The 27,405-nt window shown below is 40.3% G+C and overlaps 1 protein-coding gene across 1 annotated transcript in view; it reads left to right on the top strand.

Moving 5' to 3' along the window:
* LOC127456313 (synaptotagmin-9-like) overlaps window positions 1–9,084 on the top strand; it is a 97,444-nt gene extending 88,360 nt beyond the window's left edge. Inside the window, exon 7 of the mRNA XM_051724752.1 lies at window positions 8,483–9,084. Within this exon, the coding sequence (XP_051580712.1) occupies window positions 8,483–8,551 (69 nt within the window). The 3' untranslated portion in view covers window positions 8,552–9,084. The remainder of the gene's footprint in view (window positions 1–8,482) is intronic.
* Window positions 9,085–27,405: the final 18,321 nt, after the last annotated feature.

Raw genomic sequence — 27,405 nt, 5'->3', positions numbered from 1 at the left:
GTGAAGAAAATGTTCGCAAATTCCTTTGAAATTAAGGACATGGGTGAGCTGAATTACTTTCTTGGAGTGAAGATTGTTCAGAAACCAGAAACAGGGGAAATATGGATGGGTCAGACAACATATGCCAGAAATGTTTTGGAAAAACTCAAAACCAATCAGCACACGCCAACGCAAAGCTTTTCAAATCCTCTGATGACTTATGCAGTTAACAATATTGCACGATTTTGTGCTAAACCTACAAAGAAAGACTGGATGGCTGTCAAGCGCATCGTGAGATACCTAAATGGCACTCTGGATTTAAGTCTGCTATACATCAAAGACAAACCAAAAGAATGCATCAGATACTCAGACGCATAATGGGCTGAAGACCAGGATGATCGCAAGTCCATATATATATATATATGTATATATATATGGGATACATGTTTCAAATCAGCAGCGTAGGCACAGATGGAGGAGCAAGAAACAGATATGAGTAGCTCTCTCCACAGCCAAAGCTGAGTACATGGCACTGGCAAGTGCTGCTCAATAAGCAATTTGGATGTGACAACTGTTGTCAGATCTAAAGAACAACCCAGCAGGACAAACACTGAAATTTGAGGATAATCAGTCTGTTCCCTATCTGTCACTCACTCGATGTTGTGTCGATGTAGTGACACTAGGGGTCACTCCTGGGAGCCCCAAACACCTCCAATGAGAATTGGCGAGTGGAATTTGCATGCCACTCCCCGGACATACGGGTATAAAAGTAGCTGTTATGCAACCACTCATTCAGATTTTCTCTTCGGAGCCGAGTAGTTGTAATCAGTACACTGAATTCAATTCCTTCCAAAGACGCACCTCAATACTGCTGGATTTACGGCGCATTTCAGCGGCTTCTCCCCCTCTGCACCCGTGGAGTGCAGAGAACGCCTCTGGGCGCTTCGGCAGAGCGAAAATAAGAGAGTATATTCTAAAAGAGTATATTTTCAGTCGCAAAAAGAGTGGCTCACACGGAACATCTTTTTAAAGTTGCCACATGTTCCCTTCGGCCTGTCCTTGTCCTCTCGCGTCTTCGCAAAGGTCGCAGAGGCAGCCCTTGCCCCGCTAAGGGAAGTGGGTGTCCACATCCTCAACTAACTCGACAACTGGCTAATCCTAGCTCACTCTCGAGAATTGCTGTGTGCACACAGGGACTTCGTGCTCCGGCACCTCAGCCGACTGGGGCTTCGGGTCAACTGGGAAAAGAGCAAGTTCTACCCGGTTCAGAGCATCTCTTTTCTCGGTTTGGAGTTGGACTCAGTCTCGATGACAGCACGCCTCATGAACGAGCGTGCACAGTCGGTGCTGAACTGTCTGAAGGTGTTCAGCCGGAGGACAGCGGTTCCACTGAAACTTTTTCAGAGGCTCTTGGGGCATATGGCATCCTCAGCGGCGGCCACACCGCTCGGGTTGATGCGTATGAGACAACTTCAGCACTGCCTTCAGACTCGAGTCCCGAGATGGGCATGGTGCCACGGGACACATCACGTGACCATCACGCCGATCCGTTGCCGCCTCTTCAGTCCTTGGACCGACCTTGCAGGGAAGGGGTTCCCCTAGAGCAGATCTCCAGGCGTGTCGTGGTTACAACAGACGCCTCCAAGACGGGCTGGGGCGCCGTATGCAACGGGCACACAGCCGCCGGCTCCTGGAATGGCCCGCGGCTGTGTTGGCACATCAACTGCCTAGAGTTGTTGGCAGTACTGCTCGCCCTGCGGAGGTTCCGGCCGTTGATCCAGGGCAAGCACGTGTTGGTCCGGATGGACAACACAGCGATGGTAGCGTACATCATCTGTCAAGGCGGTCTACGATCCCGTTGCATGTCACAACTCGCCCGCCGTCTCCTCCTCTGGAGTCAGCAGCGCCTCAATGTGCTACGAGCCACTCACATCCCGGGCAACCTCAACACCGCAGCGGACACGCTGTCACGTCAGGTTACCCTCAGGGGAGAGTGGAGACTCCACCCTTAGGTGGTCCAGCTGATTTGGAGTTGATTCGGTCGAGCACAGGTAGACCTGTTTGCGTCCCGTGAATCCCCCCACTGCCCACTTTGGTACGCCCTGACCGAGGCACCCCTCGGTATAGATGTGCTGGCACACAGCTGGCCCCCTGGACTACGCAAAATGCGTTTCCCCCAGTGAGCCTACTTGCACAGACCCTGTGCAAGGTCAGGGAGGACGAGGAGCAGATCATCCTAGTAGCACCCTACTGGCCCACCCAGATGTGGTTCTCGGATCTCACGCTCCTCACGACAGAACCCCCCCCTCCCCCCTGGCGAATTCCCCTGAAGAAGGACCTTCTTTCTCAGGGACAGGGCACCATCTGGCACCCACGACCAGACCTCTGGAATCTCCACGTCTTGCCCTTGGACGGGACGTGGAATACCTAAGTGGCCTACCACCCACAGTGGTAGACACGATCACTCAGGCTAGGGCTCCCTCTATGAGGCGCCTGTATGCCTTAAAGTGGCGTTTGTTTGCTAAGTGGTGTTCTTCCCGACACAAAGACCTGCAGAGATGCACAGTCAGATCGGTGCTTTCCTTTCTGCAGGAGAGGCTGGAGAGGCGGCTGTCCCCCCTCCACCTTTAAGGTGTATGTAGCCACTATTTTGGCTCATTACGATGCAGTAGATGGTAAGTAGCTGGGGAAGCACGACTTGATCATCAGGTTCCTGAGAGGCGCTAGGAGGTTGAATCCCTCCAGACCACACCTTGTCCCCTCGTGGGACCTCTCTGTAGTCCTTCGGGGTCTGCAGGGAGCTCTCTTTGAGCCCTTGGAGTCAGCTGAGCTTAAGGCACTCTCTTTGAAGATTGCCCTCCTGACTACGCTCACTTCCATCAAGAGGGTTGGGGACCTGCAGGTGTTCTCTGTCAGTGAATCCTGCCTGGAGTTCGGTCCGGGTTACTCTCATGTGATCCTGAGACCCCGACTGGGCTATGTGCCCAAGGTTCCCACGACCCCTTTTAGGGATCAGGTGGTGAACCTGCAAGTGCTGCCCCAGGAGGAGGCAGACCCAGCCTTGGCATTGCTGTGTCCGGTGCGAGCTTTACGCATCTATTTGGGTCACACGCAGAGCTTTAGAAGCTCCGAGCAGCTCTTTGTCTGCTTTGTTGGACAGCGGAAAGGGAGCGCTGTCTCCAAACAGAGGATCGCCCACTGGGTCATTGACGCCATTGAGATGGCATATCAGGCTCAGAACGTGCCACCCCCTGTGGGGTAATGAGCCCACTCTACCAGGAGTGTGGCGGCCTCCTGGGCCCTGGCCAGTGGTGCCTCTTTGGCAGACATCTGCAGAATAGCAGGCTGGGCAGCACCCAACACCTTTGCGAGGTTCTACAGTCTCCGGGTTGAGCCGGTCTCGTACCGTGTATTGGCGGGCATGAGCAGGTAAGTTCCAGGACAGCTGACCGGGTGTACCACTTGCGCATAGCACCTTTCCCCTCCTTTGAGGTGAACACGTGCGCTCTTGACTCCCAGTCGTGTTCACAGACTGTGATCCCTGGATGACTTTCCTCCTTAGCCCTCTGGCAGTTGAGTTTGTGGAGAAACTCGCTGCCGGCCCAGTACATGTGCTAATGAGGCCCTTTACTGAGGTAGGTGCTCTACAGGTGCTGGTTCCCCGAAGGCGACTCCATGTGATATCTTCCGCAAGATCGTTTCCCTGTCGGTAAACTGCATCTTCTTTGGGCATAGGCCCCTCTTAGGCAGTTGACTTGTTCCTGAAGGACCGTTCGACGCTCATAAGAGCGTTGGGGAGGTTACGTGACAGCCTGGTGCACTGGCTACAAGGCACACAGCGTTCTGCCCTTCACGCACCGCCAGCTCACGTAACACAGTTCAGATAATTGTGGCATTTTGTATAGGGACCCCTAGTGTCACTACATTGACACAACATCGAGTGAGTGACAGATAGGTAATGTCATGGTTACTTTCGTAACCACCGTTCCCTGATGGAAGGAAACAAGACGTTGTGTCCCTCTTGCCACAACGCTGAACTGCCCGCTAAAATGGCCGGGACCTGGTCTTGGCTCCTCTGCACAAAGCTGAATGAGTGGTTGCATACTAGCTCCTTTTATACCCATATGTCCGGGGGAGTGACATGCAAATTCCACTCGCCAATTCTCATTGGCCTTTTTTCAAAAAAGCAGAGGTGTTTGGGGCTCCCAAGAGTGACCCCTAGTGTCACTACATCGACACAACATCTCGTTCCCTCCATCAGGGAACGGAGGTTACGAAAGTAACCATGACGTTATCTGCATGTCCAAAATCCCTCAATTTCACGGATGCGGCAAACACATTGACATCAAACACCACTTAATTCAAGAGCAAGTTGCAAGTGGATTTGTGGACCTGAAATACTGCAGCACTGATGTGATGATTGCTGACATGTTTACCAAAGGACTGAGTTAAGACAAGTTCACAAAACTTGATGGCTGGAGTAAAACCAATAAATTAACATTCTGCTTGTGAGTGAGAAGGAGTGTTGGAAAAGGACACTTTTATTAGGATGAATTAAGTTAAGTATCAGTATTCTACAGTAAGTTAGACTGAGGTGGAATGACTTTGTGTAAGTTCCTGGTATATTTCTTCTGCAAAAGAAAGAAAGTCATACACATCTGGGATTGCATGAGTATGAGTAAACGATGAGAGATTTCTTCATTTTTGGGTGAACTATTCCTTTAATTATATTTAGGATCAAAAGTTATTGTAATTGGGGCCTTCAGTACATTTAGGACCAAATGTTATTAAATTTACGGCCTTTAATAATATTTAGGATCAAAAGTTATTATAATTGGGGCCTTCAGTACATTTAGGACTAAATGTTATTAAATTTACGGCCTTTAATAATATTTAGGATCAAAAGTTATTTACGGCCTTTAGTACACATGGGAACAAACTTTATTACATTTAAGGCCTTTATATCCTTTAGGACCAGTTGTTTCATTTTTGCCCTCTATATAGTAAAAAAGTTTTTTGTGGCAGAACTGACCTGTCTTTATTTGTTCAGTCAAACTGAGTTGCATCTTCTGCAGATAAGGCGTCTCAAGTAGCACATATGGCTAGACATGTACCATGACTCTACTAACGAGGCAGTAGTCGAGGAAGGAATCAAACACACCCACTAAACTGTCCTCTCTCTCATGTAAATAATCTAGTTCACATAAATTATTCAATGATTCACTTGAGCTCCATGCTGCCTTAAAGGGACATTGCCGCCTTCTTTTTTTTTTTTTTAAGTGAAATATTTAGTTCGTCATTTTAATGTTGTCACCATATTTGTTTAACCCTTTTGAAACTTACTATAGTAATATTTTAGGATCCATAGAGTAACCATGGATTTACTATAGTAATGTTGTAGTAACCATGACTGTCGTAACCAAAGTTAATAAGTAGCTTGACTGTAGTTTAACTACTTTAACTGATGAGTAGCTTGTAGCTTGGGAAGCTACAGTCTTAATGTATCTTCCCCTACACTGGTAAAACAGTATCGGGATACTTTAGAACACAGAGAACAAAAGAGCACTGGACGTAGTGGAATAATTACCTACAATCAATTAAAACAAAAGGCTGCTTTTTTTTTTTAAATATAACTTTGAGAAACCTCAACTAGTGTTGTGTAGTGAATAAGTCTGTCATGTAAATAGAAATGTTTTGTAGCCATTTCACAAATGTAATTCTACACATACTCAAGAAAATGTTGAAATGTTTCTCTTAAAGCTGCACTACGGGGGGCCTGGGTAGCTCAGCGAGTAAAGACACTGACTACCACACCTGGAGTCGCAAGTTCGAATCAAGGGCGTGCTGAGTGATTCCAGTCAGGCTTCCTACGCAACCAATTGGCCCGGTTGCTAGGGTGGGTAGAGTCACGTTGGGTTAACCTCCTCGTGGTCGCTATAATGTGTGGTTCTCGCTCTTGGTGGGGCACGTGGTGAGTTGTGCGTGGATGGCGCAGAGAATAGCATGAAGACTCCACACGCGCTAGGTCTCTGCGGTAACACGCTCAACAAGCCACGTGATAAGATGCACGGATTGACTGTCTCAGACTTAGAGCGCATTGGGATTTGGGCATTCCAAATTGGGGAGAAAAAAAAAAAAGCTGCACTACATTACTTTGTGCTCTCTAGCAACATCTGTGGTTGAAATGTGAAATTGCAAGAAATTTGCAGAAGAACACTTTACATCAGTTGTGTTTCAACACTACTGCTCTGGTGGATGAATCTCATGATTTTAACTTACCTGGACATCACCTGTTGTGTGATCATGATTGGAAGATATTCAGAGCCAGAGTCATAACATGCTATTTTCATGTTGATATTATTATGTAATACAATTAAACATTTAAAAATGAAATATTACTTGTTTTGATGAAGATAAACAACCCTCTTATTTTCATATTTTGAATGAATGAATTGTACACTTTTCTGACACTACACTCAAAGTGCTTTTACATAGAGAACAGGGGACTCTCCTGAATCACCACCAGATACAAGTATATTTTAACATGTTTATTCAGGTGTTTTATCGACTATTAATGTTTGAGTTGTATTATACTTATCAATTTAAGAAGTGAAACTCGTGATACTGCTGATTCGAGTTCAATGTAAGACTTTTTACACTATTAATCTCCTCAATGAAATCAATGATGAAAACGTTTTTTGATTTCGTCAACGATAACGAAGATGAGACGAAAAAGACGCATTATGAAGATTATTAAATGATTTTATTAAAGAATACTGTTGCCGAAAATATGATGATAAAAATTATACTGCGAGATATTAACAGTGCAAGATATAAACAGAAGAAACTTCTGGAGAATCTGTAAATAGAAGAAGATGTTAGACATGGATTTGTTTAATCCATTAATCCAGTGTGTTGAGCTGCGTGAGATGAACTTGCTAACGCCGGCAAAATGATTCCTCATTCAAACGCATCCTATTTATACATGAGATTCATCAATATATCCACAACATTTATGGAACAACTTACATTTGCACAACGAAACGAATGAACATGTGAACTTTAATTAAATGATGCGCTAGTCAGAAAAATCATAATTTGCGTTGCGTAACTTGCGTTGTGAATACACTGTTTCCATAAGAAACACGCTACACGCAACGTAATATCCTTTCACTGTAAATGAATAAGTCTCTAAAGCATGAAGAATTCAGAGTACAGTAGGATAACTTCTAAAAAGTTGCTATTACTCCAGTCTATTCATTATTATTTCAGGAGCTCATGCTTTTCACAACAAGAACAGTATGTACATTATACTGTATGTTTGATACATGTTTACATTAGAAAATGTTTATACATTTTTTTTTTCTGAATATTTGAATAAAGTTTGGTCTGTAACAATTTGACACTTTTTTGTCCATTTTGCACGTCATCATCAAGTAAAAGGTATTATTTTCATTGACTAAAATTGTATGTAATTTTTGTCAGAGTAAAACTAACTAAAATGAATGAATATTACATGACGAAATATTGACTATTTTTAAAGGACATTTTGTCAAAAGACTAAAACTGACTAAAATGAAAAAATGAACACGGCAGTTGATAAAGCAAGTGAAACTGTAGGCCTAATGACACTGTAAACTAAAAACATAAAATGAGCAATAATGGGGATAAAATATACTTTGATAAACATGAAAATAATATGTACAAGAAGTCAGTTTCAGAAGTCATACAGTAACTTCCCCTGACAACGGATCACGATCGGTAAATTCATAAAAGCATTACCCCTACCAGACAACATACTGTACCCAATTCCAAGCATTATAGCAGGTAAACAACTTCACCAAATGGATAACAGATAAACATTCATCCAGACTGCAACGATGCTGTCCTGAACTGCGTGATTGTGATAGACTGAACTGAACAACGTCCCCAGCCGGAACATGAGACAGCCGGTACTTCTTTTCTGTGTTTACGGACATGATATCATGACGCAAAGAGGAACGACATAAGCCAGTGATTTCGCTCCAAATCCGACCAAAATACAAATGATTTTTATAGGCTTACCGAAATGAATCGGGGTATGGTAAGGACATTGTTTTAAACACTGATTGTTTATGTACTCAATCAATAATGGCAATTTGTTCATTTTTAACCAACAAATCTTACATAGTGCAGCTTTATAGTCACCAAAATTGAAAGCTTCGGTGGTGGTTAGAGTGTTAGTGTTAAATATGACCCAGATATTTCTGGCCCAAACACACACAAAATGTCTTGACATATTTTGTTGTTTTAAATGTGTGCTTACAATGCCGTTCTCTTAAAGATGGCATTATGATTATTTTGAATTTCGAATTTGACAAGTGCACAGTCTGTGTGCCATTGGAACAGTGTGCTTAAGTGTCCAATTCAAAAACGTCAAAGCAATGAATATTGAAAGAATGACTGCATGAAGCTTTGAGAGAACCAGGATGATTAGGACTTTGTTCTTCTTTGCTCTCTGTAGTATCACAGTACCGGAGGGGGAAGCCAGGGGGGCTCCTGCAATTCACTGAAGGCTCCTCCATCTCCTTAGCCTGAGGTCCACATTCTCATCTTCAGACCAACAGCAGGAGGAGAGAATTCCTATTTATGATCTGCTCTGGGATCCAGAAGTACATGGAGTTCCACAGATGGCACACTGTTTTCTTCTACCTGTGCAATTGGAATCTGTTCCACTGCATGGGGACACTTGATTGTTTCAGCTGCATGTTGAGTGGTCACATACTGTATGGTTATTTTGTGCGACTCATGGTGAAATTGGAAAGAAAAATTGTGGGGGAAAAAGTGGAAAGATTACTTTTATGTCATTCTCCAAGTTTTGATTCCAAGTCAGTGTTTTCTAAATCAGTCTTGGTACTAGTTTTTAAATGTTTCGACGTGTCACTCAAAGCTCTTAAGATCAGATTGTTGATTTTCCTTTTTTTGATTTCCTCCCACTGTGCATGGGTGTTTTTCAGTGTGGTACAGTTCAAGATGTTCTCTGTTTCTGTTTTGAAATACTCTGTGGATTTTGTCATAAAGCATTATGGTGATGAACTGTTAACAGACTTGCAATTAAAATGTTACTTCTCGTGTTATTTAACATCTATTTCTTACAAAACCATTGCAGCATTTTTCAGTTAATACTCTGTTTATTCAACGTGATCTCATTAGTTGTTTTAGGAATTTGTGTGTAAAGTGTGGTTGTAGCACTTTTTAGCTAGAACATTTTCATACATTTTGATGGAGAAGTACAATATCAACTTATTTCACAGCATCTCAAACTTTAGAGATGTACAAAGAGTTTACAAGTTATTTACGAATCCTTTGAGGTTCAAAGAATATTGAATTCATGGAATTTACAGGTAGATAGATTTTACTGGATTTCTAATAAATAAATTAGACTGGTCAGAAAAAAAATTATCACAGCACACATGGACTGAGCTTAAATGTCAGATTGCTTGTTTCTTGTTGTGATGGCTTTGTGTTCTTTAAAACTGTGTGTAAATTATTAAAAGGTCTGTTAGGGACTTATGGAACTAGTTGCTTAGTACTTGTGCAAGCAGTGACCCTGCCCCCACCCAAAGCCCTCTGATCATGTCTGTGACATTAAAAGGTCAGGGGTCAACATATAAGAGCTGACCAGGATCTTGTTACAGCCTCATTATAGTCTTGATAAGGGTAGACAGAATCACGAGCAGTGTTGGGAAGTAGTTAATACTAAATTAATATTAGAATTCGAAATACTAACTTAACTACACTTTTCAGTAGCATGAGGTGTAACACATAGGGATGTGCACGGTTACTGTTTTTAACTTTCGGTTAACCATGTGGTTTCACAAACTAATAATCGGTTTTTCGTCGAGATGCAGGAATAAAGAACGTTTATTGCAATGGTATTTCCTCAAATGCTACTCAAAATTGCAGCAGATATAGTACAAAGTGAGCTATGAGCCTAAATAGCACAATAATGTGAGATTTAATCTTTTGAGGATATGTAAAGTCAAACAAAAACAATTAAACTGTCACTGCCTGTATATGCACTCTGCCCTGGCAGGATCACATTTCCATGAGGCAGTGAACGCAAGTATTTTCATGTGCGTGGAGTTAACACTGCTGCGGTTTAATAGCCTCCTCGGGGTGCTTTGATTTTTAAATGGTTTCGAATCAAATGGCATTGAACTTGTCTAATTATTGTACATAAATATGTACGCCAGAGCAAAAGAGAAAGAAAAAAAAACACTGTCTTATAGTTTATCAAGTGCTGAAACTTTGCTCTGTGAAAAACAACCTTATAATTATTAATGGTGTAACAGTCCTCTATGCAACCTGAATTTTTTCAGAATGCAGCACAACGAAAGAAACACAGTGCAGGTGTTTCGAGATGCGTTGATAAAAATGAATGTTCTTTTTAACTTTCCTTGGTGTCTAAAAATGTGGCGATCCTGCGTGAGACGCTGAAAGAAAAAAACAGGAAGATTCAGCCGAGTTAAAGATGTCTGTCCAGCACTTGTTAACAGTATATAGAAAAACAGTGCAGATAAACACAAAAGCATGTTTGAACAGCCCCTAACTCGCCCTATACTTGAAAACTGATCCAAACCCGGCCGAAAAACCCGACGGTTTGTCGGAACTCGTCGAGTTCGGGTCGAAGACCTCTATTACACATGTAGAATAACCGAATAGTGATTTTGCTATTCGAATAGTGGCACATTGAAAGGTTAACCAGAAGTCGACCATCCGTGCACATACCTAGTCTGGCACCAACAATCATCCATGCGATTATCTAATCAGCCAATCGTGTGGCAGCAGTGCACTGCATAAAATCTTGTAGATACAGGCCAGGAGCTTCAGTTAATCTTCACATCAACCATTAGAATGGGAAAAAATTTGATATGGGTGATTTGGAGCGTGGCATGATTGTTGGTGCCAGAAGGGCTGGTTTGATTATTTCTGTAACTGCTGATCTCCTGGGATTTTCAAACACAACAGTCTCTAGAGTTAACTCCGAATGGTGCCAAAAACAAAAAACATCCAGTGAGCGGCAGTTCTGCGGATGGAAATCCCTTCTTGATGAGAAAGGTCAACAGAGAATGGCCAGACTGGTTTGAACTGACAAAGTCTACGGTACCTCAGATAATCGCTTTCTACAATTATGGCGAGAAGAATAGCTCAGAATCCAATTCTGAGATGCGGGTTGGCGTTGTTTTGGCAGCACAAGGGGGACCTACACAATTTAGGCAGGTGGTTTTAATGTAGTGGCTGTTCGGTGTATATATATATATATATATATATATATATATATATATATATATATATATATATATATATATATACAGTTGTGTTCAAAAGTTTGCATACCCTTGGAGAATTGGTAATATATGTACTATTATTAATGAAAACATGAGTGAGCAGGCAAAACACATTTCTTTTATTTCTAATGGGATTCATATTCAACTGTAGGTTATAACAGAATGGCACAATCATAAAACAAAACATGACAACAAAGAAAAAAATTAAATGACCCCTATTCAAAAGTCAGCATACCCTTAGTTCTTAATACTGTGTATTGCCCACTTTAGCATCAATGACAGTGTGCAGTCTTTTGTTATAGTTGTCTATAAGGCCCCAAATTCTTGCAGGTGGTATAGCTGCCCATTCGTCTTGGCCAAATGCTTCCAGGTCATGCAAAGTCTTTGGTCATCTTGCATGAACCGCACGTTTGAGATCTCCCCAGAGTGGCTCGATGATATTAAGGTCAGGAGACTGTGATGGCCACTGGAACCTTCACCTTTTTCTGCTGTAACCACTGGAGGGTCAACTTGGCCTTGTGCTTAGGGCCATTGTTGTGCTGGAAAGTCCAAGAGCGTCCCATGCGCAGCTTGCGTGCAGAAGAATGCAAATTGTCTGGCAGTATTTTCTGATAACATGCTGCATTCATCTTGCCATCAATTTTCACAAGATTCCCCGTGCCTTTAGAGCTCACACACCCCCAAAACATCAGTGAGCCACCACCATGCTTCACAGTGGGGATGGTATTCTTTTCACTATAGGCCTTGTTGACCCCTCTCCAAACATAGCGCTTATGGGTGTGACCATAAAGCTCTATTTTGGTCTCGTCACTCCAAATTACAGTGTGCCAGAAGCTGTGAGGCATGTCAAGGTGTTGTCGGTGTAGGGCTTTACTGGTTGTTGAGATCAGTGTTACTATCAGAAATAATTAATATAATAATTAATAATTATTTCTGTAGTTATTAATCAATATTTAAATTAATTAATTGGATATAACTCATTAAAACCTCATATGGGACTCCAATAAATGTAGTGTGCTACGTTTAGGAGCAAGTTTGGTTATTAGCAATAATTAATAATTATCAAAGATAATTATTAATTATTAAAATCAATAGAACATTGATGAGAATCAATGTTAGCTTTTTTAATCCTTTAAATCAACAGTTATCAAAGATAATCGTTAATTGTTAACGTCGATGAAACATTAATTAAAATTAACACTAGCTTGTTGATCATTCAAATTCAATCAAAGATAATTATCAATTATCAAAAATCAATAGAATATTAATAAGGATTAACATTGACGGGGCACCACCCTGGAATCAGGGACTAATAACCGAATATTAAAACAGTCTCAATATTAGATTGTTTTCTTAGGAAAATCGACATACGAAGAATATCGATTTTCGGGAAAAAAACAATGAATGAAGGTTTGAATCCGAGCACTGACATCCCGTCAGCACGACACAGGCGTATGCAAAACAAACCAAAACACTTCTCTTTGTAATATAAACAAAAGTTTATTTATGCAGTAATATCAATTAATAATTAATACAATGCAGTCAATAAACTTCCGACTTACAACTACAAACTAAACAGTGATATGATTAGATATGGAAATAAAATAATCCTATAACACATAAGGTGTGTGTGTGTGTGTGTGTGACAGTGTGTGTGTGTGTGTGTGTGTCAGTGTGGTTAGTGAGAGAGAGAGAGAGAGATGATTAAGTGACAGCCCGAAAGCTGATTTCGCGATAGCTGGAGATAAAGCAGCCGTGTTCATCACTCAGAGACGCGGTTTTACGAGCGGGGCTCGTAAAAGTCCCTTGTTATTTGACTCTTTAATGGATGAACTCAGTTGCTGTCTCACCCGCGATGGCGAAAATGCACAACAGTCCAATTTGGTTGGAGCACAATACAGCAAAACAAATTCGTGATAATTAATACCCTGAGTATTAATAATTAGCGGACATGACGGTCCGTAAACTGTACAAGCAAAAACCTTGAAACACAAGAATAACACACTATAATATTCTATCTCTGCTCAGACGTAAACCTCTTACTTGAATCGCATGAGGACACAGGTAGAATGTGTTTTCCTCCGTCCTTTAACTTTGACCCGGTTCCTTGAGGCTCGGGTGATGACGGGGGCCGTTTCCTCGCACTGTCGGCGGGCGGTTTGGCTGTTGATTCTCGGCGGGCTGGCGGAGAACTCAGAAATGTCAACTTGATTGAAGATGGAAGAGAAATCTTAAATTTCTTCACTTCTGTAGGCCAACGGATAAAGATGCGAATTGCTCGGCGGTCTCCTTCGGATCCGTTAGAGTGTTCGGTTGAACACAGAGTAATCTCAACTCGTCCAGCGAGATGGAGATCGTATGGCTACAGTTTCAAGTCGGACATTACTTCCTTAAGCCACGAGGTTGCACCGGAGAGCAGCAAAAAGCTACATCCGTATTCGGTGAACTAAGTCGCTGGAAGCAACTTTGGAAGCATTTCAGAATTATTTGAAGTCCTGATGATGTCACGTTTGAGGGACGTTCTGTGGTGTGCCTCATCCAATAGGAGTTGAGAGCTCGATCCTTTAGAGGGCAAGGCTTCATGGATCTGTAGTCTGTTTTGGACTCCCTTTGTTTGATTTTGGCGTGATTTTTGTCATTAAAATTTACGACTTAGAAGGAGGGGGCTTGAGGAATGTTTTTTTATGACTGTTAGGCCTGCCTTTGTCTTCTATCTGAATACATGAGGCCCAACATCGGTCATATTGTAACCTGGCTTTTTTGTGGCATTGGCTCAGTAAAGGCTTCTTTCTGGCAACTCGACCATGCAACTCATTTTTGTTCAAGTATCGTTGTATTGTGCTCCTTGAAACAACCACACCGTCTTTTTCCAGAGCAGCCTGTATTTCTCCTGAGGTTACCTGTGGGTTTTTCTTTGTATCCCGAACAATTCTTCTGGCAGTTGTGGCTGAAATCTTTCTTGGTCTACCTGACCTTGGCTTGGTATCAAGAGATCCCTGAATTTTCCACTTCTTAATAAGTGATTGAACAGTACTGACTGACTTTTTCAAAGCTTTGGATATCTTTTTATATCCTTTTCCATCTTTATAAAGTTCCATTACCTTGTTACACAGGTCTTTTGACAGTTCTTTTCTGCTCCCCATGGCTCAGTATCTAGCCTGCTCAGTGCATCCACGTGAGAAGCTAACAAACTCATTGACTATTTATACACAGACACTAATTGCAATTTAAAAAGCCACAGGTGTGGGAAATGAACCTTTAATTGCCATTTAAACCTGTGTGTGTCACCTTGTGTGTCTGTAACAAGGCCAAACATTCAAGGGTATGTAAACTTTTGATCAGGGCCATTTGGGTGATTTCTGTTACCATTATGATTAAAAGGAGCCAAACAACTATGTGATAATAAATGGCTTCATATGATCACTATCCTTAAATAAAAGACAGGTTTTTTTTGCATGATCAGTCATATTTTCAAAATCAATGCCAAAATTTCACAATTTCTGCCAGGGTATGCAAACTTTTGAGCACAACTGTATATGTATAAATGTTTTCCATCTGAAAGGTCTAAATATTAAATGAAATAAATGACAATAAAATGCTAAGTAATCTCTTCAGTAATCAAAATACTTTTGAATGTAATTGTATTCTAATTACCAATGATTTAAATTGTAAATGTAGTGGAATACAGTTACTTATATTTTGTATTTTAAATACGTATTCCCGTTACTTGTATTTCGTTACTCCCCAATCCTGGCCATCCAATGATGTATGTGGTGAAACTACATATGGCAGAAGCTTAAAGTATTTTAAAGTATTAAAATATTCAATTCAAGGTTGAAGTACTTCACATTCTTTTTTATGAAGCCTGTTTAATTTAGTTTACTCCCAAATGTTAATTAATGCATTAACTATTAAACATGTACGAACATGTAATTAAGGTGGCCATTATTCATACATTAATCCATATGACTCCAGTCATAGTTACCGTTAGCTCTTCATTAGTTCTTAATTAGTCCATTCCTTAATTCATTGATCATAAATTCATGCTAAAGTAAGTATTAATTCATGTATTAGTTTGATTATTAATGTAATGCTTTAAATTGTATCTGTATTATGGGAAAAATCACATTCATAAAGCAAGATTCAATTCGAGCCCAGTCCTAAACTGTTTATAATGGATTTACAACATTTATCTTCTAAGAGGAAACTGCATATTATTGACTTGACTATTGAATTGATTTTTGGATAAATTCTCATCTCCCGCATCCCCCCCCACCCCGGTTGATGCATCCCGTTGTTGTATTATTATGTCCTTCTAATGTCCTTGGTGTGAACTGTAGACCAAAATCAAGTATGCCTTTTAGAATTTCCCTTTGAATTTACTTAGTCATCTAAGATCATTTTACTTTAATTTTATACATAGAGTATAGAGAGTATCTTGAAAACACTTCCTGCTTTAAATACATGAAAAAAAAAAAGTATTAATGAAAACTGTATGATTTTTAAAATGCCATTTACTGTCACTGATCATCACATTTTGTTCATGATATAAACAACTGCAACATACTGAACTGTAAGCTCTAAAGAGAATAATTTAACGAAAGACCAGTAATTGTAACTCGTGAACAAATTATTTGTCTTCTATGCTGAGCCTAGTAGCGGCCACGTGACAAATGAACAAAAAACTCAGATCCGAAGACCCAGTCCAGATGTAAACTAATATCTGTTTCCTGTAAAGCCTATATGGCTGTCGTGACAAATCAATGAGATGACTTTAATATAGATTTGTACATTTTATCCGATCTTCCCATCACAAATAACACAAATGGACTGTAGCAAAATGACATAATCGCTCCTTTTAATCTCAGTATAATAGTCTATTTTTGCTGTATTGAGACATAAATCATGAATAAGGGCATTTTATGTTTATGATTTAAGTATCAATATGTGTACTTATTAAGCATTTTATAACATATAAGTTAAAATGCTCATTATTTGGCAAGTATTGGACGAAAGTTTCCTTTTTTATGCACATTGTTATAACTGCGTATTAAAGATTTATAATGCATTTGTAAATGACTTATTAGTCATTAATAAGCCCATTTATAAACCTTTAACAAAGGGAACATTAATGTAAAGTGTTACCGAAAATAATGCTTTGTCTTCATTTACATTTTCACTTGTCCTTTGAAGATTTGAGAGACTATAGAACACATGATGGTTTTCAGAAAGTGAATATAGAGAGTAGCTGCTAGCTGATGTCAGGTGTCAAGGGAGTACAATTTTCAGTGCACTGGAACAATTTTGACAATGGGACAGCCGTAGAAATGACCAGTACCCTGGCCTGTGCACTGACTGAAATGGGGAGCTGATTGAGACAACCCCACATAATTGGATCATGAAAAGGGGTCTCTATATGACAGGTGGTTGGAGGAGAGGGGTTGAAAAATAAGAGGGCTTGGTATCAGCTGAAAAAGAGGTGTTGTTTCAGAGGCAGAGCAAGTTGTTTGGTATAAGAGTAAGAACAATGTTTTAACAAATGAATTTTTCTTATGACAGAATCTTTATATTTCACTACAGCTTTATACTGAATATATTTTTGGCTTTGAAACAGAATTGTGATTGCTTTCACATACAGAGATGTAGGTTATTGAGTACTGCTCTTGATACGACTGTGATGCAGATACATTCACAGTGTCTTGCCTTGGCTAACAGATACCATCCTTGTTGTGTTCATATATGAGTGTGTGTGTGTGTGTGTGTTAGCAGTGTGTGCTCAGCCTCGCTGTTGCCAGGGAACTAAGTTTTCCTGACATGGGGGAAGAGAAAACTGGTGGAATTTTGCACCTATACTGATAAGGATAGTAAAGATTGGGCTTAGCCCTCATACTGACACAAATAATTTACTATGTTATGAGCAGTGGTGGTTGCTTTAAGACTACAGGGGAAGCACAGCTTCCCAAAAAATTGCTGCATTGGTGAGTTTAATACAGTATATGTCCAAATAATGTATATAAATTACAAATTACTCTTTGTGCATTTTCAATACTTGAGTGACCAAAAGTGTCGAATATCACACTATCACGATGTTCGTTAAGAAATGCAATCTGCTAATTTCAACATGAATATGTCCATAGAAGTCTGTGGACTCATGGCCGACAGAGTGCTACTGAAGCCATGCTTTAATAGGATCAATATTTATTGGGATGTTTATGAGGCTCTAAACACACCATTTTGGGTTCTGCTCATATGTAGTGTTTCTTTAGGTATTTGTATTGGATATGCATCTGATTGACTATTGGACATTGGGCTTTCAATCATTGTATTTTTGTCTCACCTGGAAGCCCGGCTTTTGTATATTATGATTGGTCGAGCTCTTAAATGGGCTCAACTTTGCAACAAATGGCCAATAATTTATCGGTGATCTACAGTACATGATTGACAGTGTATGAAATGTAAAAGCAGCGCTGCCCAACAAGCAGTGTTCGTTGACCTGGAGATGCACACGCACTTATTTGCAATTCAAATTTAAAACAAATATTCTCCTGCAATGTAATCTGTATGAAACTAAAGAGATGTACAGTTTCTCCTGGCTCAGCTAATTATTGCTAATGTGATCACACCCACCAGTAGAGCGCGCTATTCATACAGTAATGTGCTGAAACGATCAATGCAAATGGTAAACACCCCCAACAATGCCTTAAAAAGCATCAAGTTCATTCACTTTTCTGAGCGTTCCTGGATAGTGACGAAGAGTTCACGTTTCTCAGAAGAAGAGCGGGAATCTGACGAGGAACGTTTGCATTTTAAAGAGCGACTTGATCCAGCCGAGGATACAATTTCGGATGAGTAAGTCTTTACTTACATTAGTTGACATGCTATTTTATATAAACATGTACATATTTTACTAGTTGGACTATTTCCAGACTTGCCAGCCAGGATTCAGAGTATTGAAATTTGAAATATGTCCTAATTGGCAAGTTTTAGTTACATTTAAATGTTGTTTCGGCTAAAGCAGGTATTTAAATTCTATGCTGTATGATAGAAATATGATATGTAATATGATATAAAAATAATATGAATGTTTAGATTATATTTTAACTAGTGTTTATGCTGCCTCATTATCATCAACAAAGCTTGTGCTTGCAAATATCTGTTTGGGTGTAAAATGTGCTGTAAATATGCCCATATTAGAAAATCAGCATATTAGAATGATTTCTGAAGGATCATGTGACACTGAAGACTGCAGTAATGATGCTGAAAATTCAGCTTTGATCACAGGAATAAACTGCATTTTACAATATTTTCAAATAGAAAAGTTATTTTAAATTGTAAAAATATTTCACAATATCACTGTTTTTGCTGTATTTTGGATCAAATAAATGCAGCCTTGGTGAACAGAAGAGACTTCTTTTAAAAACATTTAAAAAATCTTACAGACCTAAAACTTTTAAATGGTAGAGTAGGTCTAAAGTTTTTAAGTAAAGTCTTTATGTAAAGAAAATGTATAGTCAGATTACTTCTTTTAACTTAAAGATTGAATGTATTGTTTGTAGCTTATTTACAAAATCAAGTTTAAGTCTCCTCACATTCATTCTCTCAGGGGAGGGGTCTTTGTCTCCACAGGTGTGAATCACATCAATATTCATGATCATCCACACCTCCTCATATATGACCTTTCTAACACTAAAAGTGTCTTACAAAAGTTAAATGACTATATTGTTTTGTGTGAATGAGTGATCAGGATGGTTTTCACATCATTTTGAAGCAAAAACTCTAGGTTACAAGATCCAGTTTTCAAAAGTCTTGTGAACAAATGTTTAGTATGTGTTATATGGCCTTATTTCAGTGTCTTTAAAGTTTTGTTTTTTTCAAAAACCATGCATAAACATTATTTTTTACATGTACATACATGTTGTTCACATATTACTGTAGCCCAGTTTGTGCTGAATACAGTGATATAAGACTTTAGCCATTAATATGTTTTTAAGCAACTGAAAAAAGCACAAATGTCAAGGCATGTCAAAACTTCTCCAGGGCCCAAAACACCCTCAGACCCCTAAAGGATAATCTGGAATTGCTGCTCCTGTCCCTGGCGCTTCTCAAGAAGAGCTTAATGTTGCATTTTGTGGATGCTGGCGAGGGTCTTTATCAGATCGGCGAAGGGCGAGGACTCCATGACGGTGTAACTTCCTCCAAATTCCCGGGTTTCGGCACGACTGTGACAAGGTCTCTGACTTTCTTCTCAAGAAGGAAGCGAGGGCCGGGTAAATGTTCAACACAAGTCTTTATTTTCACACACTTTTCAGTGTAACATAAACGGGTTTGCTTTTCAGCTTAATAAATGCACACACACACAAGAACTCAGCTGCGTGCATCTCACTGTCCACTCCGTGGTCTGAACTGCCCTCTTATCCCTTTCCAGCTCTCACTGTAACACAGAACAGCTGTTAGATATAATTTCCCACAGGTGTTCTTCCTCTCCCGGCCTCACTTTCCAAAGACGTCACTCGGCCACACCCACATCACCACAGCGCAGTAGTTAAATGGCAGCGGGAGTCTATAAAATACTGGAGTAATTTGTTTAATGATCTTGAAAGGGCATACATACCTGGGACTCAACTTTCTGGATGGGAGCTTGAGTCATTGGTCCCGAGTAGAAAGCCATACACGCTGGCCCGGCTGTAGTGATAGAGCGGGTCTGTGATATTGGTCAGCTTGATGCTTTTGCCGTCTATGGCAGGGCGGAGGGCGGGGCCAAGCCGTGAATCCTAATTAGGCTGTTTAAGCCCGAGAGGGATAAAGGCGACCGGAGACGGCAGTGCAACAGAGAGAGAGTGTGTTTGTCTTTTTGGTTCAGTTTCTTATTAAACTATTAAGCCGGTTCTCACCTCTTCCTTTCCATTGAACTGTGTTACACTGTCTTATGGCTTGTTGGAGGTGAACATGAGTGGAATTCCAAGTGCGTTCACTTCTCCTCATCCAATAGTTAATGGCAGGTACATCACAAGGCTCTCCTGACCAGGGGAACAATGGAGGTTGGAAGCCCAGGACACACTGAAATGGAGTCAGACCTGTAGAGACTTTGATCGTTGACTTTTGAGCATATTCAGCTCATGGAAGAAAGTGACTCCACTCGTGTTAATTATTTTGGCAGTATGAGCATAGGAAGCATTACATTTCCTGGTTTAGCCATTCCGTTTGTTAGTTAGACTGAGGGTGGTATCCCGAGGTGAGGCTGATGTTGACATTTAACTGATGGCAGAATGCCTTCCATACTCGAGATGTGAATTGTGGACCTCGATCTAAGACGATGTCCTAAAGTAGACCAAAGAAGCGAAAGAACTAGTTTAAGATGAGCTCAGCTGTCTCCAAGTGTGTAGGGAAATTTTTGAGGAGGATAAGTCGACAGGCCTTGGAGAACCGATCAATAAACACCAGAATGTTGGTGTTGCTGTAGGAGGTGGGTAAATCTGTGATGAAGTCTAATGCGAGATGGGACCAGGGTTGTTGAGGAATGGGCGGTGGTTATAATAACCCAGCAAGTACCTATTTGGAGGATTTGAACATGGCACAGTTGTCGTAATTTTTTTACAAAAGTGGTAACATCCAGAGGAAGGGTTGGCTATCAAAACTTATTTTGATCTAGCCTGATGGTGCCCTGAATTCCCGGATGTCCAGAGCTTGGGGTGGTGTGTACCCATTGTATGACTTGGGTTCACATGGCCTCAGGTACATATTCCTTCTCTGGTGGGCAGTTACCAGGCATAGGATCAGTGGTTTGAGATTGGCAAATCTCATCCATCTGACTGGAGAAAATAGAAGTGTGGGCAGAAGAATTGTTTCTGCCTGTTCCATACCTCGTGGGGTGTCATGTAGACGAGAAAGTACATCAGCCATAGTATTCTTTGAACCAGGTTTGTACGTGATCGTGAAGTTAAAGCGGTTGAAGAATAGCCCCCACCGTGCTTGTCTGGGATTTAATCACTTTGCAGCCTCAGTATATTCAAGGTGATCGGTGAGGACCCGAAATGGGTGTTGAGTACCCTCGAGCTAATGTCTCCATTCTTCAAATGCCACCATAATAGCTTGCAATTCACGATTTCCCACATTTTAATTTTGCTCAGCAGGAGTGAGTTTATGTGAAAAGAAGACGAAGACACATGGCTTAGGTGGGTTTCTGTGATGCTGAGAGAGGATGACACCTACTTCGCATTCAGATACGTCCACTTCGACGATAAATGGCAAATTGGTGTCAGGGTGATGAAGAATGGGAATGCTGGTGAAATGGGATTTTAAATCTTTAAAGGTCTATCTGGCATTGTCATTCCACTGTAATCTTTTGGGTTTGCCCTTGAGTAGTGAGGTGAAAGGTGCGGCTAGGATGCTGAAGTTGCGAATAAATCTTCTGTAAAAAGTTGCAAAACCTAGAACCGTTGATGTTCCTTAATTGACTTGGATAGGGGCCAGTCTATGACGACCTGGATATTTGTGTCATCCAGTGTTGGGTAAGTTACTCTAAAAAAGTAATTAATTACTAACTACTTATTGCATCTTCTACAGTGTAATTAGATTACTGTACTAATTACTCTTTCTGAAAAGTAATTACATTACTTATTACTAATTACTTTTTAAAACCCTGATCAACCTTGACCAGATGAAAAATACAAGTATAGACATGAAACTGGTCTTTTAATTCTTTCAAATAAATCATATAAAATCAAATAAATTATTAATGAACTGGCCAAATTATTTAAGGGGGCTGCATTAAATTAGAAAACATACATTTTGGGGCCTGGGTAGCTCAGCGAGTATTGACGCTGACTACCATCTTTGGAGTCGTGAGTCCGAATCCAGGGCATGCTGAGTGACTCCAGCCTGGTCTCCTAGGCAACCAAATTGGCCCGGTTGCTAGGGAGGGTAGAGTCACATGGGGTAACCTCCTGGTGGTCGCTATAATGTGTGGTTCTCACTCTCGGTGGGGCGCATGGTGAGTTGTGCGTGGATGCCGCGGAGAATAGCGTGGGCCTCCACACACGCTATGTCTCCACGGTAACGCGCTCAACAAGCCATGTGATAAGGTCTCAGACATTGAGGCAATTGAGATTCGTCCTCTGCCACCCGGATTGAGGCAAGTCACTATGCTACCATGAGGACTTAGCGTGAATTTGGAATTGGGTATTCCAAATTGAAAAAAAAAAAAAAAAAAAGAAAATCAAAATTTAACATCTAGAGTCTATAAAATATTTAACGCAATTACAGCAGAAGTAACTGTAATTAAATTACTGAAAAATTAAGAGTAATCCCTTACTTTACTTTTTTCAATGAAAAAGTAATTTAATTACAGTAATTAATTACTTAGTAATGCATTACACCCAACACTGGTGTCATCCATGGCGACTCCCCGTGCACTCTATCCTAGGAATGAAATTGTGGTTTGATGGAATTCACACTTCTCTGTCTTGGTGTACAGTTTATGCTCCATGAGCTGCTGTAAGACTGCCCGTACATGTTGAATGTATGATTTGAGGGAGTAAGAATGGATTAGAATGTTGTCAGTGTTGATGATAACCCATTTCTCCCTTTCTCTTTTACTTTCAAAATGTGAATGTGAAAGTATTAAAGGTCTTAAATATTGATCTGTTTCTTGCCCACACTTAACATATCGCTTCTGAATATATGGATTTAAACACTGGAGACATGCAGATTGTGTTTAAGCTGCCTTTATGTTATTTTTGGAGCTTCAGTGGTCTGGTCACCATTCACTTGCATTGTAAGGAACAACAGAGCTGAGATATTTTTCTAAAAATCTTAGTTTTCTGTTCTGCAGAAGAAAGAAAGTCATACACATCTGGGAATTAAACAATAGATAATTGGACAATGTTCCAACCCCACTAAGACATGCTGCAATGTGATTGGCCATTGACAAGTATAAAACATGCCCTCTGAAAGCATTACTTTTGGTCACACCATGGAGAGAATAAAAAAGTAGGTTTTAGGAGGGAATAAGTACTAGTTCTTATTGAGGCAGTACAAAGCCAAAAGCCAATTTTATCTTCCAAAAATAAAGGGGCCACAAATAACCTGGCTAAAAAAGAGGCCTATCAACAAATGGCACAAATGCAGTTTCAGTGACCTTCCATAAGTGTGCCCATAATAATTCCTCACCAAGGTTAGGATTAACATTAACAACACACATTCAGTAATGTAATTTATTTAAAAATGCACTGTTTTAATCATATTTCTTTCCTTAAAGACTTGCCTCCTAAACCCCAAATGCAGAGAATTAATAAAGTACACAATATTCCCTAACTCTAAGCTGCATTTGTGTGTTTGTTCAACACAGTGTTTTAATCAGTATACATGCATATCTTGAAGTGCAACTATTATTATTTGTCAAGGAAGTCTAAGAATTATTACTTGTCCAGGATATGTGTTGTTCCAACAGTCATATAAATTATGTGCACATAAACTTAACATGATATTCTGTGAATAAAAGTAGATTCTGAAGTACCATTATTGAACAAGTCATTGACAGTCATTTTTCATGATTTTTGATATGAAAGTGTAATCTTATAGTTTTGTAGGCATTGATTTATTGATGCTTCAAAAGGCTATAGGCCCCAGTTATGAATGATCTGAATATATAAATCTTTATTCTTCCCACATTTACACATAAACATTGAAGGGTTATGTAATCACAGTAATGCTCACACACACATCAAACAAATCAAATTACCTGATCATTTTCACCTGACATTCAGCCTTTTCCATCATATTAAATGGTTCCAATCAGTGTAATTTCTCCAAATTGAAAGTGCATTTGGGAAGAAATATACCTAGCAACAATTAATGCTGTATGTTTTAAAGATGAAAGGTTGAATAGGTTCATTTTGATGATGGCTGCTCATAGAATTATTTACCTAAATAATCAAAGGCGCAGACCTGAGGGAATATCTCAATCCTATAAATATCCTGACAGACCTGGCTTTAATAAAGAAATACCGGCTGCCAGGGGTAGAACTTCAAAGGCTACTGGAACTTTGCGGCCCTCAGCTCGCTCGACCCAACTCGCCACAATTACACACTTCCGCCAGAGGTCCAGCTGCTGTCTGCGTATGGTACTATGCAACCGTGAGCTTCTTGCAAGTAGGCTACTCTTTTCCTTATTGTGACAGGTTTACATGACAGCATTAAAGACATGCATGCTTCATCATCATCTACAAACATAACAACAACATGCTTTACATAGGTCATATCTCTAGGCAGCAGACTGAGCAAAGCATCTTTATCCCACCCATTGCATGCAGTAACCTCCCTACTTTTGCAACATGCCAGGGAACACATAAAGTTCCCTAGCACATGTCAAGAAATGCCGGATGTCGTGGAAGGATTCCATGCAATCGGCCAAATCCCTTGTTTTTGTTGCCGCTATAGTTGGCATGCTGATACCCATTGCCAAGCCTCCCTTAGATAGACAACTTTTCATCTGCAGGAAAGGTTTCCCTGCCATCAACACCCAAGAGAGGTGACTTTCATGGTAGGTGGCTGCTAGGTGACAGCGGCTTCCCCCTTAGAATGACGCCAAGCATGCGTATAGTTCCGCCCACAGCCGTGCTCACAACGTGGTTGAGTGCACAATAGGAAGTTGGAAAATGTGCTTTTGATGCATTCATAAGTCCTCTGGATGACTAAGGTTTGCCTCTTTCAATTGCTGTGCAGTTATAGTTGTAACTGCAATGCTGCACAACATTATACTGCAAGATGGGGCAGACCTGGACCTTCCTCTGGAGTAAGAGGAGGATGACCAGCAGGATGAACAGGAACAGGGCCAAGAGGATGCTGCAGAAGCAAGGCACCTGCAGTATAATGCTGGTTTGGAAGCTCTACGGAACCTTATTGCTTACACATTTTATTATTCTCCAAATATTAATGTTGTGTTTATAGATAGCACTGAGATGCATTGCTATTTTACTTTATTTTTTTATATTGTTATTTTTTTTATTGAACACTTTTCTTTGTCCCATTTATTCCCTTAACATTATTCAAGTGTTTAAGACCGCGTCTGTCACTTTTTGTCCTCGGCAATAGGATGAATAAAAAGGAAAGATTCTTTTAAATTGCACTTAATGGATTTACGTGCGGTTGAAAGCGTTCGATAATTTACAAACTTTTTTATGTACTACTTAGATAACGATGCTTTTGGGAAACACGCTAAAGAGATTAAGTAATACTTAAGTGCTGCTAACGTTCTACTTAGTGCTTTGGGAAAACCAGACCAGTTATATTTGTGAATCAATGTCACAAAAACACAATGTTTAAAAAGTTATCACAAAAACACATTCATATTTATTTTTGAAGCCAAGTACAAGCATGTTTATATGTGTTGGGCCTCATGTGTTCAGATAGAAGACAAAGGCAGGCCTAACAGTCATAAAAATATAACTCAAGCCCCCACCTTCTAAGTCGTAAATTTTACTGATAAAAATCGCGCCAAAATCAAACAAAGGGAGTCCAAAACAGACTACAGATCCATGAAGCCTTGCCCTCTAAAGGATCGAGCTCTCAACTCCTATTGGATGAGGCACACCACAGAACGTCCCTCAAACATGACATCATCAGGACTTCAAATAATTCTGAAATGCTTCCAGAGTTGCTTCCAGCGACTTAGTTCACCGAATACGGACGTAGCTTTTTGCTGCTCTCCGGTGCAACCTCGTGGCTTAAGGAAGTAATGTCCGACTTGAAACTGTAGCCATACAATCTCCATCTCGCTGGACGAGTTGAGATTACTCTGTGTTCAACCGAACACTTTAACGGATCCGAAGGAGACCCCCGAGCAATTCGCATCTTCATCCGTTGGCCTACAGAAGTGAAGAGATTAAAGATTTCTCTTCCATCTTCAATCAAGTCGACATTTCTGAGTTCTCCGCCAGCCCGCCGACAATCAACAGCCGTACCGCCCGCCGACAGCGTGAGGAAACGGCCTCCCGTCATCACACGAGCCTCAAGGAACCGGGTCAAAGTTAAAGGATGGAGGAAAACACACTCTACCTGTGTCCTCATGCGATTCAAGTAAGAGGTTTACGTCTGAGCAGAGATAGAATATTATAGTGTGTTATTCTTGTGTTTTAAGGTTTTTGCTTGTGCAGTTTACGGACCGCCATGTCCACTCATTATTAATACTTAGGGTATTAATTATCACGAATTTGTTTTGCTGTATTGTGGTCCAACCACATTGGACTGTTGTGCATTTTCGCCATTGCGAGTGAGACAGCAACAGAGTTCATCCATTAGAGTCAAATAACACAGGACTTTTACGAGCCCCGCTCATAAAACCGCGTCTGTGAGTGATGAACACGGCTGCTTTATCTCCAGCTTTCGCGAAATCAGTTTACGGGCTGTCACTTAATAATCTCTCTCTCTCTCTCTCTCTCTCTCTCACTAACCACACTGACACACACACACACACACACACACACACACACTGTCACACACACACCTTATGTGTTATAGGATTATTTTATTTCCATATCTAATCATATCACTGTTTAGTTTGTAGTTGTAAGTCGGAAGTTTATTGACTGCATTGTATTAATTATTAATTGATATTACTGCATAAATAAACTTTGTTTATATTACAAAGAGAAGTGTTTTGGTTTGTTTTGCATACACCTGTGTCATGCTGACGGGATGTCAGTGCTCGGATTCAAACCTTCATTCATTGTTTTTTTTCCCGAAAATCGATATTCTTCGGATGTCGATTTTCCTAAGAAAACAATCTAATATTGAGACTGTTTTAATATTCGGTTATTAGTCCCTGATTTCAGGGTGGTGCCCCGTCAATGTTAATCCTTATTAATATTCTATTGATTTTTGATAATTGATAATTATCTTTGATTGAATTTGAATGATCAATAAGCTAGTGTTAATTGTAATTAATGTTTCATCGATGTTAACAATTAACGACTATCTTTGATAATTGTTGATTTAAAGGATTAAAAAAAGCTAACATTGATTCTCATCAATATTCTATTGATTTTCATAATTAATAATTATCTTTGATAATTATTAATTATTGCTAATAACCAAAATT

This window comes from Myxocyprinus asiaticus, chromosome 18 (assembly GCF_019703515.2).
Source record: "Myxocyprinus asiaticus isolate MX2 ecotype Aquarium Trade chromosome 18, UBuf_Myxa_2, whole genome shotgun sequence".
Classification (NCBI taxonomy): Eukaryota; Metazoa; Chordata; class Actinopteri; order Cypriniformes; family Catostomidae; genus Myxocyprinus; species Myxocyprinus asiaticus.
The sequence above is the reverse complement of the archived record's forward strand: the minus strand, read 5'-3'. Positions and strand labels throughout refer to the sequence as shown.